Genomic DNA, 13,797 nt, shown 5'->3' with positions numbered 1-13,797 from the left:
TAAGGAGGGCCAACTGTATATGCTTAGCAACAGGCCTGTAGTTCAGTGGTAGAGCACAAACTCTTGGTTTAGTCCGTGGTATCTCTATTTGAAAAGGATCTCGGGTAGCAAGGATGGGAAAGTCCCTCCCCTCCCCACCCGCTTCCCTGCCTCTAACTCTAGAGAGCAGCTGCCCATCAGAGGAGACAGTCTTAGACAGAGGTGGATCAGTGGTCTGACTCAGTAGAAGGGGGACCCCTACATTCATTGGGATGGAGGTACATGAGGGGGAGTGGTCCTGGGGCAGCGTTGACCCATGAATTGCTGGTGATGTTGACCAGAGAATGGAGCTCTTGTTGTCTTGCTCCATCACCCTCCCAGCTGCCTCGTCAAGGTCACCGGTGAACTCACAATGTCCTTCCCGGCCGGAATCGTCCGTGTCTTCAGTAGTGCCCCTGCACCTCCAGTCCTGAGTTTCCGCCTCCTCCACACAGGATCCATCAAACAATTCCTACCCAGCACGGACCTTCTCTTTAGGTAACTTGCATGTGGGGGTGTAAACATGGTGTTTATTTATATAAGGCCGTCGACGCACATGCCTTTGCACTGTACGGAATGGAAGAGAACAAGTGCCTGCCACTTTGAAAGTTAAGACTAGGATCCAAACCAGGGTAGGGAATTTTAGGAAGGGTGTGATGTAGTCAAAGCAATGAGAGAGTGAATGATTTGGTAGCTGAGTGCTAGACAGATAGGGCAGGAGGTCTGGTCTAGAGGGTAGAGCCCAAAGATAACTGCTGAAGGTCACCAGCTTGAGATCACCGGAAGTTTCCATGAGTGGTGAGACCTCAAGAAATGGCTGAGATGAGATATTCCAGCTGCCTTGGCTGCCCTGCAGTGAGAGAGAGTTGTTTGTCAGTCAGCATGGGAGGCAGATGCGGCCAGAGGTGATACCAGACTGTGAAAGATCCAGCTGGAATGCTTTTTGATTCTTGAAAGATCGAACTTCTTTGTTATTGTAAAAGCCCCCTCAGGGTTTTAGAGAAAGCCTGCCTATGTGAACCGCCTTGGATTAAAGTCAAAGGAGTAATCCAGTACCGGTTATTATTAAAGAGGGAAGGGCATGTGGATCAAAACAGATGTGACCCTACGTGTGTTCCTTCCTGTTTTTTTTTTTTTTCAACCACACAAGCCTTTCTTTCTTTCTTTCTTTCTTTCTTTCTTTCTTTCTTTCTTTCTTTCTTTCTTTCTTTCTTTCTTTCTTTCTTTCTTTCTTTCTTTCTTTCTTTCTTTCTTTCTTTCTTTCTTTCTTTCTTTCTTTCTTTCTTTCTTTCTCTCTCTCTCTCTCTCTCTCTCTCTCTCTCTCTCTCTCTCTCTCTCTCTCTCTCTCTCTCTCTCCTTCCCTTCCCTTCCCTTCCCTTCCCTTCCCTTCCCTTCCCTTCCTTTGCGAGATATTTTAGCCACCCTGCATTTTGTTTGGGTTCCCTGCGGACCTTCCATTCCAGTCTGGATGTGTTACAAGAATAATAATAATAATTCAGTCTCAAATATAAAATTTCTGTATTATACAGCAGCAAAAGAAACCCAAAATACAGTCCAAGGGAGAAATAACGAAAGCACAAAAGGGCAGTGACTTGCAAGCAGGCTTCTCTCCTTGACTGGGCTGACCTCTTTGCTTTTTCCTTTCTCTTCCCCCTTCCCATACCTTAAGTGATCCATCCCAGAGCGACCCCAGCAGCAAGGATTTCTGGCTCAACATGTCCGCCCTCACCGCCCATCTCCAGAAGCAAGCTGAGCAGGCTGCAGCCGCCCCTTACTACAACGTGCCCCTGCTCAGATACCAGGTGGGAGACTTGGGGGACGGGGAAGGCTTAGAGGTGAGAGCAAAGGGGAACCTGAGAGCCAAAACTTCTCCTGTGTCTGGAGAATTGGTGCATGGTCTTTTTTCCCCTCTTTCCTAACTTGGAATGGAACTGGAGGTGCAACTTTTTGGTTGATGAATTGATTGGGTTATGTAGTTTACAGCCCAAGATTATGATTTCTATTCGGAAGTAAGTTCCACTTAGATCAGTGGGACTTATTCCTGGATAAGTGTGCATAGGATGGTAGAAATCCTTTTGACTAACTAAAATTGTGGCAGATACAAACTAGGATATTTTAGAACCCCCACTTCTTTTTTTTCAGTGGAAAGATTCTTCATAATTTGCTGAGCTTTGCTATTGTGCGCAGCAGGAGAGATCTAGCCAGACATTCTCTCATGTATTCAAGCAGAGATTTTGGAATGTAGGACTCAGTTTCTCTGTTGAGTGTGGGGAGTGGGGGGGGGAGTAGTCCACAGCTGCTGTATCTTTTTGGGGGAGGGTGGCAGCTTAGACCATGCAAAAAATGTTCCGAATTGATGGTCTACTGACTCTATACCAGCCTGCAAATGATCTGTGATGGGCTCATAAAAGTCATCTTCTGAGGTTGCAGCTGAAAGCATTTGATCATAATTTATTCAGGGAAGAGAGATTACTTGCATTTTTATTCCCCACCCCTTCTCCATCTCCAAGGTAGCATATTGTCCTTTCCCCTATTTTATGCTTGCAACAATCTTGTGAGATAGGTTAGGCTGAGTGTGTTTCCTGGCTGGGAAGGGATTTTGAACCCAGATCTTCCCACTGCTAAAACCAGCACTTATTTCTCTGGCTACTTCAGTTGTGACAGAAGTTTCCTCACTTGAATTGTTTAGAAATCCATAGGGTAAAGTATTCTTTGATTTGTTTCATCTTGCAATTTGGTTTAATGCTGTTACATGTTTACCATTTTATTACAACAATATTAATAAGATCCAGTCATTTATCCAGACCTATTTTGAACAATTATAACAGGTCAAATAAGCAGGAGATGGGTGTTGAACAATGTGCTTTGTTTTGCCAGTAAGTCCCAAATAAAAAAAAGTTTTTATTTGTTGCCTGCCTTCTTGGAACTGTTTTAGAGCAGTCAGCCAGGACTTCATAGTCTGAATCCTGCAATTTTTCGTTCATAAAATGTGTAATTGCCTGTAATTCCAGGATGATGGTTTTTAACAAAATGGTTTTAACGATTAGCATGTCTCTCTGTGGGTCTTTTCCTCTTCCCCTCCCTCACTCCAGTACTCCAAGCAAGGCCCAGCTTGGGCTCCCTTGCAACTGGCTGTGAACTGGGAGTGTGCATCAGATACCACCCGAGTGTGCATGGATTACAGTTACAATGCGGCCGCCCTTGCATCAGGTGCCATGCTTACCAACGTCCAGGTCCTGCTTCCCGTAGAGGAGCCCGTGGCCAATGTCCAACTTCAGCCCATGGCTTCTTGGTAAGACTCGAATCCAGAGGGTGAAACAGAAGTGGACTAACAAGGTTGCCATCTGTGTGTGTCTTCCTCTTTTTCCAAAGGCTGAGGGTGTGTTCTCAAGTTTCTTTGCTCAGTTTATTGTTCCTTTCTCGAAAACAGTGGTTCCCAACCTTTCAGAGCCCACGGACCACTGAGGCAAAACTTGGAATTGTCATGGACGACATGCAAACCCCGCACCGCCATTCCCTGCACACAAAAATAGAATTAAATTTGTAATAATTTGAGAAGATTTGTTAGCTTTATTATTTATACAGAAGATCTGTGGGTTCTGCTTTTGTTGTTGGCTGTGTGTGGTCTGTTTTCCATTCTCTCCGGTGGTCTGTGAGGAACACTCCCCCATGGATTACCAGACAGTGTGAAGAATGGACTGTGTGCAGCCGGCAACAAAAGCAGCAACAGTGATTTAGACTTAACTGAAATCATCTTCAAATGGTCAGTGACCAATGAACACACGCAATACTTGGAGGCCAAAAATTGCAGTTTGGGCAGTGGCTGCATTGAGGGGAAGAGGGTGGAGAAAATACTGTCTAGTACTCTGTCCAGTTCACAGAACTGTTCTCCATTTCCTTCTGTAGGAATCTGGAGGAGAAACGCTTGCTTTGGCGGCTGCTAGATGTCCCTGGCGCCAAGGGTCATGGAGGTGAGGCAGTAACTGGACCGGGGTGATTTTAAGGTATAGTTCTGGGGCAGGTGGTCTGCCTCGTTCCAATTTACCTCCATGATCAATCAGTAGACGGGAAGCCACCTGCTTGCCAGTGTAGGGGAAGATGGTGGACACAATCCCTCTGTTTTGTAGAATGCTCTGTTTTCTATCTCCCACCACCAGGTTGTGGCCGCCTTGTAGCCAGCTGGGAACCTTTAAACGGCCCGAGCACACCAAGCCCAGTGGCTGCCCAGTTCACTGGTGAGGGCAGTACCATTTCTGGAGTGGATGTGGAGCTGGTTGGCAGTGGATACCGAATGTCACTTGTCAAGAAAAGATTTGCTACAGGTAACAGAGTAGAGCAGCGGTTCCCAAATTTACCTGGGTCATAGCACCCCCACGGCCTCTTCTCCCCAGCTCAGCCGGGTGCCATCGTCTTATGAAATCTCATGAGATCCAAGATGGCAGTTCCCAAATCTCAAAGACTTTGTGAGATCCAAGATGGCAGCACCCAGGAGAACAGGTAGGAAGAGCCATTGGGGATATCCCGCAGCACTCCTGTGAATGTGCCACGATGCCCTAAAGCAGCCATTTTCAACCACTGTGCTGTGGCATTGTGGCACACTGGTGTGCTGCGAGTTGTCCACAGGTGTGCCACAGGAGTTTGTGGGGAGGTTAATAAATAAATAAGTAAAATAAATTAAGATCATTTATTAGTAGGGCCAATGGGGGATGTGAGCTCCCACTGGCAGCATGGTGTGCCTTATCAATTGTCAAAAACCTGATGGTGTGCCTTGACAATTTTAATGCCTTGTCAATGTGCCGCAAGATGAAAAAGGTTGAAAAATCACTGCCCTAAGGCTTTGTGATGCACACTTTGGGATTCCTGCCTTGGAATCCCCATAAGGCATCCACACCACTGTGCAGACCCTTCTGCCATTTCACAGCATTGTGACATCATCTCCAGATGCTCAGTGGTGATTTCATGCATCATCACCAAACTTCGGGGTTGCTGAGCTGTGAGCTGCACAGAGCTGGGCTTTGAGCTGTGTGGCCACACAGCTTGGGGGAACAGTGGCTGTCGCCACATCTGGTAGTATATTAGTCCAGCCCACTGTCCTGAGTCATCCACTAGAATTACTGTCCCAATCAGTTGCGACTGAGTCTGTGCTCTTCAGTTTCCCCCCTTACTGTGCTTAGCACAGAGCCCGTCTTGTCACCTCACTTCAAAGGTGCAGAACAGGCAACGCAAATGATCAGGGGGCTGAAGCACCTTTCTTGTGAGGAAATGCTACAGCCTTTGGGGCTAGAAGAAAGATGATCTAGGGCAGGGGTGCCCAAACCCCGGCCCAGGAGCCATTTGTGGCCCTTGGGGACTCGCAGTCTGGCCCGCGGGGAACCCCCAGTCTCCAGTGAGCCTCTGGCACTCTGGAGAGTTGGTGGAGAAAAGGGTGAAGGAGAGAAAGGGTAAAGGGAACCATGTGCCATGACCTTGTGCCAGGATGGTCTAATGCAGGGGTCTCCAAACTTTTTGGCTAGACGGCTGCATCAAATATCTGGCGTGGTGTGGAGGGCCGGGGGAAAAAATTTAAATATAAAATTTAAATAAATTAGAGATGGAACTTAGGTGAGTGAATAAATGAATGAATGGGCTCATTCATTCAACCTCTCTGGCCCTCAGAACACCCTCCAGACACAATCAGAGCACAGTTCTGGTCATGTTCAGTTGAGTGGGCCAGAGGCTTTCAGGGGACAAGAGGTTTGCCGAGGGCCGGAAAGAGGCTGGCTGCGGGCCGCATCTGGCCCCCGGGCCGGGGTTTGGAGGCCCTGGTCGAATGGTTCAGGAGTATTGGTTCAGGACTTAGACCTGGAAGATCCAGGTTCCGATCCCTGCTCAGCCAATAAGCTTCCTGGACGACCTTTGGCCAGTCACTCTGTCTCAGCCTCACCTACTTCACAGGGTTGTTGTGAGGAGAAAAGGAGGTGAGGAACCATGTACATCACCCTGAGCTCCTTGGAGGAAGAGCAGGATAAAAATATGTGAAAAATAAATAAATATTTCTCCCTCTCACAATACTAGGGCTAATGTTTTCATGGGCCACCTTGTGAGTCTTTTCACTGAAAAGATGGAACTAAATCCCTTGAATACAATAACAATTATTAATTTTTAGCTGGAGGATCTATTGCTCCAGTGATAGAGCCCAGACTTTGCATCAGTTCAGCCCTCAGCCCTCTCCAGTGCAAAGGATCTGAGGCTGGGAAAGAATTTTTTGCTGGAGCCCCAAAGAACCCTTATGAATGAATGAATGAATGAATGAGAACCCTTATGAGTCTGAGCAGATTGATGGATTTGGCCATTTCACAGAGGCGTAACGCACTGCCCTGGCACCACGTGACATTATGTCACATGACATCACTTCCTGGTTCTCCGTGGAGGAGGGGCACCCACTGCAGCTCCTTCCAGGGGAGCCTCTATAGGAGAAGGAATGGGGGCTTGAAGCTGCCAGCGCCTCCTCTGTAACTAGGGTGGAGCCTGAAGGGCAGTCATGCTCCCCCCTTGGTGTAGCGCCCGGGGCAGGTTGCCACCTAGTTACTAGCAGAGCTAGTTATGGCTCTGCTGCCTCATATGTTCCCATTTTTGATAAGCATAGGCTTGTGCCCATGCATCTGGAATTTCCTTAAGACGAGAACCTTGCTGTGTGTTCTCTTGTTTAAAAAAGACAAACCAAGAGCTCTGGACCCCTGCCATTCCCAGCTCTATCCCGTGCAGCATTATTTTTCCATAACCCTCTTCCTCCTCCTCCTCTCTCTCTTCTCTGCCAGGAATTTACCTCGCCGGCTCCTGAGCAGAACTTCTGCCTGCTGCTGTTTTTCTTAAGAAGCGTGCTGGAAGTTAGAATATCTATTTGTTTTTAAATTATTTTTGGTCTGAATTTTAAGCACTGGAGGAACAATGCACGATTGGGGGAGTCGAGGACTCCAGTAACACCCTGAATGAAGAGACGGGTACTTTGCAAATGCTGTGAAATCCGCGCGTGGAAAGAGAAGGGTGGGCTCCAAATTGCACTGAAGAAGAACCTTCCTTCCCTTACTCCCCCCCTTTTTAATTTTATTTTTACTCTCAGTCTCTCACACCTAAGTTGCTTTGCACTCATTTCCCTTTTGTGTTCATTTCCCTCATTAACCTCAGTGCTGCCTTCTGGAGCCAGAGGAGGGATGATCTCATTTTTCCAAGCTGCTAGGCGAAGCACCCGTGAGAACCATTGCTCTTTTAATAAAAACACTTGTTTTTTTCTAATAAAAAATCCTTTGTTTTTGTTTTGTTTTGACTAATTGATTCCACAACCAGGCTTGCGGAAGTCATGATTCTAAGCCCAGAAACTTGTTTCCAGTAAAGCCTTCATTTGATTCCAGTGTTTATCCCTGGGCTTGAATGTGAGATAACATGGGGAGGCTGTTGTATTGCCCACACTGGTGTTTTCCCTGCCTGAGCTGGTGGACGTGGCATTTATTTTTTCTTCTCAAAATGCTCTTATTTGAGAGCCAGGGTGGAGTAGTGGTTTGGGAGGTGGACTTAGACCTGGAAGATCCAGGTTCAAATCCCCCTTCAGCCACAAAGCTTCTTGGATGACCTTGGGTCACTTTCCCTCAGCACTTTCCCTCAGCATCACCTACGTCACAGGGTTGTTGTGAGGACAAGAGGAGGGGAGCAGCTGTGTACACTGCCCTGAGCTCTTTGGAGAAAGGGCGGTATAAAAATGTGAAAAATAATAAATAAATTTGATTTTTCAGATACAAAGTGTAGAAACAAAACAAAAAGGGAGATGTACAACTTCATTCTGAAGTAACTATCTTCTTGCAGCCCATAATAATGTCACTTGCAAACACGGATCGAGTTGCAAGATCTAATTCAAAACATCTCTCCATAACAAGCGCTGGTTAGCAGAACGTTGCTGCAATCCTAAACATTCTAGGGAGTCAGCCGCATTGAACTCCATTGGATTTAATTTTGAGTGGACATGTATAGTGGATTGTGCTGTAAACTGCCAAAGCACTGTCGTTCACTGAAGATAAGAAAGGAAAAGAAATTCTGGTTGGCCTAACCCTTAGAGCAGCCATTTTCAACCACTGTGCCACAGGAATTTGGGGGAAGATCATTTATTAGTGGGGCCAATGGGGATGTGAGCCCCCCGCTGGCAGCATGGTGTGCCTTGTCAATTGCCAAAACCTGATGGTGTGCCTTGACAATTTTAGTACCGTGTCAGTGTGCCATGAGATGAAAAAGGTTGAAAATCACTGCCTTAGAGACCAAAGCTCAGAAGTAAGCTTTTCCACCAAAGCTGCCTGCCAGACTCTGTTACACCAGGAATTCAATGATAAGGAGGTATTATTTTTCCAATGTAATACTATTTGAAGTCAAGATGACTTAAAGCAATGGAACTTTTTGTTCCACAGCAGAGGTTCCCAAACTCCTCCAAGAGAGAAGGGAACCTCATAAGTTCTGGCAGGGGCTTGGTGGGAGTAGGGTGTATGGCTCCAACACCGCCGCAGCAATCGTGGTGCCGCGGGGATTCTTCTGCTCTCTCCTGGAAAGGCAGGGTGAGGCTCACAAAGCCATAAAAACTCAGAAAAGTGAGTGAAACTGATGCAAGGTCCGGAGCAGTTTCCCCCAGGAAGTCTGAGGGCAGGTGAGGATCATAGTATCACTCATGACTTATGTATCTCCACCTACCATAGCCTGCCTATGTGAACCGCCTTGAATAAAGTCAGAGGATTAATCCGATGACCAGAAAGGCAGTATATAAATACCTCTTCCTTTTTCCTCTTCCTTTTCCCGCAGCCAGCACAACATTCTTCCATGGGATAGGGCTGCCACTTCGTAGCAAGCCCGGACAGATGGAAGTGGAGGAACTGCCCCTGCCTGCCTGCCCATCACCTGGGGGGGGCATGCATGTGATTGCCCCGAACACATGAACACCAGTAGTGTTTTGTCAATATCGCAAATCTGGAAGTTCTGAGAGGAAAGGGGACTTCTGACCCTTTTGTTGTGGTGGGGATATGTCAGGCATTGCAACATCAGTCTTGTGACCCACTCCACATCTGCAACCCTGTTCGATGCCAGTGCCTAAAGGCACCTGGAAGAGCCTTTCCTCAAGAATCTGGGCTCACTCTATAGATTATTTTAGCTGCTGCAAATCCACACAGGTAATCCCTCTGCGGTTAAAAAAAATAACTGTTTGTTGTACAGCCTAACTGTTATTAGCAGACCTTTTGGCTCACAATAGGCCTTGTTGCGCAGAGGGACAAGGAAGCACTAGGCTCTCTCTGACACATGAAGATTTCTTTGTGGTTTCCTAAATGCCTCAAGCTACCAGCTGCAGAGGGGTGATGCTGGGTCAAGAGCAGCTGGTAGGTGGAGCTTGTTCCTTCTTGCCCCTGCCTCTGGCTCATCTTGGCGTAGCTGCTCAGTAGGATACCTTTCTTCCTCAGCTAGGATCAAAACGACAACCCAACTTCAAACGTTTATGCCTCTGGGAATTCCCTCTCCGCGAAGGAAGACTATCAAGGAATGTGAAAGTCCCATGAAAATGAAACTGTGCTGATGGTGATCGCTTTGGTCTGGATATTTTTTCAGCCCAACTGGATGGCTTCTCTCCTTTCATTTGGCTTTTGACTCCCTCCATTGTCAGCTTCTACCCCACGTAAAAAAATATTTTTACCAGATCTGGTCAGGTCGGGAATCCTGACTGGCAATGCCTAAATTCTCCAGGTCTTTATTTTATTTATTTATATACTGACTTTCTTGAAGACTCATAAACTAGAGTCACATAGAATCAAAGTGGTTTACCTCAGCAAACCACTGGTGCAAAAGAGAGCGACTAAGATGATTACTGGGCTGGGGCACCTCCTTATGAGGAAAGGCTACGGCGTTTGGGCCTCTTCGGCCTAGAAAAGAGATGCCTGAGGGGGGACATGATTGAGACATACAAAATTATGCAGGGGATGGACAGAGTGGATAGGGAGATGCTCTTTACACTCTCACATAACACCAGAACCAGGGGACATCCACTAAAATTGAGTGTTGGGAGAGTTAGAACAGACAAAAGAAAATATTTCTTTACTCAGCGTGTGGTTGGTCTGTGGAACTCTTTGCCACAGGATGTGGTGATGGCGACTGGCCTGGACGCCTTTAAAAGGGGATTGGACAAGTTTCTGGAGGAAAAATCCATTACGGGGTACAAGCCATGATGTATATGCGCAACCTCCTGATTTTAGAAATGGGTTATGTCAGAATGCCAGATGCAAGGGAGGGCACCAGGATGCAGGTCTCTTGTTATCTGGTGTGCTCCTTGGGGCATTTGGTGGGCTGCTGTGAGATACAGGAAGCTGGACTAGATGGGCCTATGGCCTGATCCAGTAGGGCTGTTCTTATGTTCTTAGCAGGCTGACCTTTTTTCAAATGGGTTTTTTAACAAGTGCTATTTGAGAGAAACTCCTAGGATTCTCCATTTCTCCAGATGTTTCCTTTCTTGGTGCAATCATCATCTTGGCTGTACAGCTCTTGCACTTTCCAAGCTTCCAGAGGTAGATGCCCAACGTGCCTCAGGCTGGTTCTCAGGATGTTATCCATTTCTTGCCAGTCCACAATACTTCATCTTTAGCCAGGGGATTCTGGTCTCCTATCCAAGGTGAAAGCCAAGCTGCTCCTGCTTATTTTTTCAGGCAAGGTGATGGTTCAACCTCCAGACCACACCTCCTGCCCTCTTAAACTTGCAGGATCAAGGAAAGCACAAGCCTTGCCTCCCAGCTGAGGCCTCTTTCTCTAAAATGGTTCCTTCTGTGTAAAGATGACCACTTTGGTTGCAGGGGAACTGCAGTTCTCAGGTTCTCCTTTTGGCCAGAACAGTCTCTGGAGCCAAGCAGATGGGGGTGGTCATAATGGAGAAGAATCCAGCCTTTAAACATAAGGAAAGCCCTGTTGCATCAGGCCTATAGCCCATTTAGTCCAACTTCCTGTATCTCTCAATGGCCCACCAGATGCCTCAATGAACATGCAAGACAACAAGATATCTGCTTCCTAATGCCACTTTGGGATGTCAGCTTGCAGAATTGGGCTGAAGGCCAAGCAGGACTGAATCAAAACATAAACCTTAGAAAGGGAGAGTAATTCTTCAATGGAAGATCAAGTTAGCTATGTACAATGGGCCCTCCTTAGCTGTGAGCTCAGCATCCGCAGATTTCAGTATCTGTGGAGGCCGACCCCATGGCTAGAGGGCCTCAGTGGACCTCCTGGACACAACTGAAAGTCACTTCCAGTTCACATTGCGATTTCCAGTTGCATCTGGCAGGTGGTCTTCAGAGGTCCCCCACCCGCAGATTTCATTATCCACAAAATTCAGCATCTGCTGGTGTCCTAGAACGGATCCCCCATGGATACCAAGGGTGGACTGTACATCTTGCTTCACTGCAGCAAGAACCCAAAACAATTTTTGGCTGATCTCTAGAACTTTAGCTCTCTCTTGCAGCATCCTCTGCTCCAAACTCTGCTCTCAAAATCTCATTTTCCCTCCACAGTCATTCAGACCACACCTGAAATAGCCAGAAATTAGGGGGTAAGGGGGTATCACTTATTGGCACCACTGTGCAGAGCAGTGGGCCGACCCAAATTTCTTGTTTTAAACTTTGGTCAAATCCAAAATGAAATCTGTGAGCCAGATTGAAGGTGTTTTGTTGTCTTCAATTGCCATTCTTTTATTATTGCGCCTGAAAGAAGCCAGTATGCCTGAAAGAAGCCAGTAACGCCTGAAAGAAGCCAGTATGCCAATTGCCCGAAAGCTGCTGGAACTTCCAGAGCCTGATCAACTCTGTGCAAATAGAATGGACTCAAACCCACAATCTCTGAATTTTTGGCAACCTTCAGTCTCGAAAGACTATGGTATAAGCCTACAGCACCCGGTATTCCCAGGTGGTCTCCCATCCAAGTACTAACCAGGCCTGACCATGCTTAGCTTCCGAGGTCAGACAAGATCAGGCATGTGCAGGGTAACAAAGTTGAGCTATGTCTTTTGCTCCCCTCCCTGCCTGATCCTGCTTTCCCCTCTCCACTGGGCTTCCAAGTGGCCGCTGCTGCCCTCCACTGGTTCTAAAGGCACATTCACCAGAAGAGTAACTTAGAGATGCAATATTTGGTGCTAAATAAAAGGCAAAGGACCAGGTTAGTGTGGTTTTGTTTATTCCAACCACAGTAGCAACTCTCTTGGCCTTCAGTCACCCTGCAAAGGAAAAGCATCAGTGGGGCAGGCTTCAAGCAGTGGGGGGTGGGGGGGCAGGGTGACCTGATGTCATACCCACAAAAGGACAAGGCACTGAAAAATGTAGGACATCCAAGAGAAATGTAGGACATGACAAAATAAAAGCTCAAAACATAAAAATAATAAAAACTAGAAAAAGCTATATTGATTTCATGTTGTCAGTTTAAACACCACTATTATTATTAAATTTAAAACTGTATTACCTATAATTTATTAATTATAAGAAGACTATGCATGCCCTGGAAAAGGAGGACATTTAAGTTCTTTTCCAGGACATGAGGCTGAAAAATAGGACATATCCTGGAAAAAGAGGACATCTGGTCATCCTGGGTGGGGGGAAGGACCTAAGCATGGACCTTCCAAGAAGTTGGGCTCATGTAGGCTCCTTGCTTCACCACCTGCAGCTTCCAGGCTGGATTCATCCGCAAACAGGCAGGTGTGTCCAGGTAGGGCCTCTGCCCCACATACTCCTGCACTCTTGTCTGCAGAGATGAAGGCAAGCATGACCCATTGATGCTGGAGGCATTCAGTGGGTTTGTCTGCCTGCCTACCCTGCACGTCTGACCATACATCCTGCAGCCATCTCAAAGAGATCAGGGTCAGTGCAGAGCAGCCTTGAGCGCCTCCCCACTGCTTGCATTCCTCAAACCGCCCCCCCCCACATTCCAGTGGCATAGGCAGAGGGGGGTAATGCACTAAGTCTTGCAAGAGGCCCCTCCTCTTTGGTAGGGTAGGGGAGGTGCAAAATTCCAGGTAGGGGGGTACAAAATGGAGGCAATGGGAGGGGCCCGTTGCACACTGTGGTGAGGCTCCCTGCAAGACTTAGTGCTTTGCTCCCCTCTAGCTACACCACTGACCAGTACATGCGTCAAGAAACGATCTGCCACAAGCAACAGGGTGGACCAGTCTGGGAAACCCTGGAACGTGAGAAAAGCCCGGATCAGGATCACACCAAGGTGGGACCCTCCACCCCTGGGCCAGCCCAGGGCCCCACACTGCCTCAATGTCCCCCCCAATGCACTTTGCACATGCACTTGGGCATGCATACCCCCCAGGGAGGTGGGGAGAGGGTGGCACACAGGTAAGCAATAGGATGGACTCCTGTCCCCCCTCCCACATCCCTCCACTACCCTTGATGATACTGTATGCCAGGACCACAGCCTGCAACCCTGCCTGCTACTGGCTGCTTCTGTTTGCATTGAAAGGGTTTCCAGCCTGCCCTGTTTCACTCAGATAAAACAGGAGCAGTGTGAGAGCCCAATTCCATGCATGTCTACTCAGAAGTAAGTTCCATTATAGTGAATGGGGTTTACTGCCAGGTAAGTGTGGATAGGACTGAAGCCTGGATCAGGCAAGCTGCAAACTGCAATCCTGGTAAGTTAATTTAGGAGGGGGGAGTTCCAAGTTGCCTGCCCTTGTCGATTTGGTCCTATAAGCACCAACTAGGTGAGGAGAGGTGATCCGGATCATGGCCGTTTCTCTGTCTCTCCTTT

At 47.5% G+C, this 13,797-nt stretch overlaps 1 protein-coding gene across 1 annotated transcript in view; it reads left to right on the top strand.

The window, feature by feature from the left end:
- Positions 1 to 7,250, top strand: part of FCHO1 (FCH and mu domain containing endocytic adaptor 1) — a 54,173-nt gene extending 46,923 nt beyond the window's left edge. Inside the window, exons 24-29 of the mRNA XM_066634997.1 lie at positions 361 to 516; positions 1,688 to 1,820; positions 3,111 to 3,310; positions 3,925 to 3,989; positions 4,176 to 4,340; positions 6,816 to 7,250. Of these exons, the coding sequence (XP_066491094.1) occupies positions 361 to 516; positions 1,688 to 1,820; positions 3,111 to 3,310; positions 3,925 to 3,989; positions 4,176 to 4,340; positions 6,816 to 6,838 (742 nt within the window). The 3' untranslated portion in view covers positions 6,839 to 7,250. The remainder of the gene's footprint in view (positions 1 to 360; positions 517 to 1,687; positions 1,821 to 3,110; positions 3,311 to 3,924; positions 3,990 to 4,175; positions 4,341 to 6,815) is intronic.
- The last annotated feature ends 6,547 nt before the right edge of the window (positions 7,251 to 13,797 follow it).

Source organism: Tiliqua scincoides, chromosome 8 (genome assembly GCF_035046505.1).
Source record: "Tiliqua scincoides isolate rTilSci1 chromosome 8, rTilSci1.hap2, whole genome shotgun sequence".
Classification (NCBI taxonomy): Eukaryota; Metazoa; Chordata; class Lepidosauria; order Squamata; family Scincidae; genus Tiliqua; species Tiliqua scincoides.
This window is presented reverse-complemented; position numbering and strand designations above follow the sequence as displayed.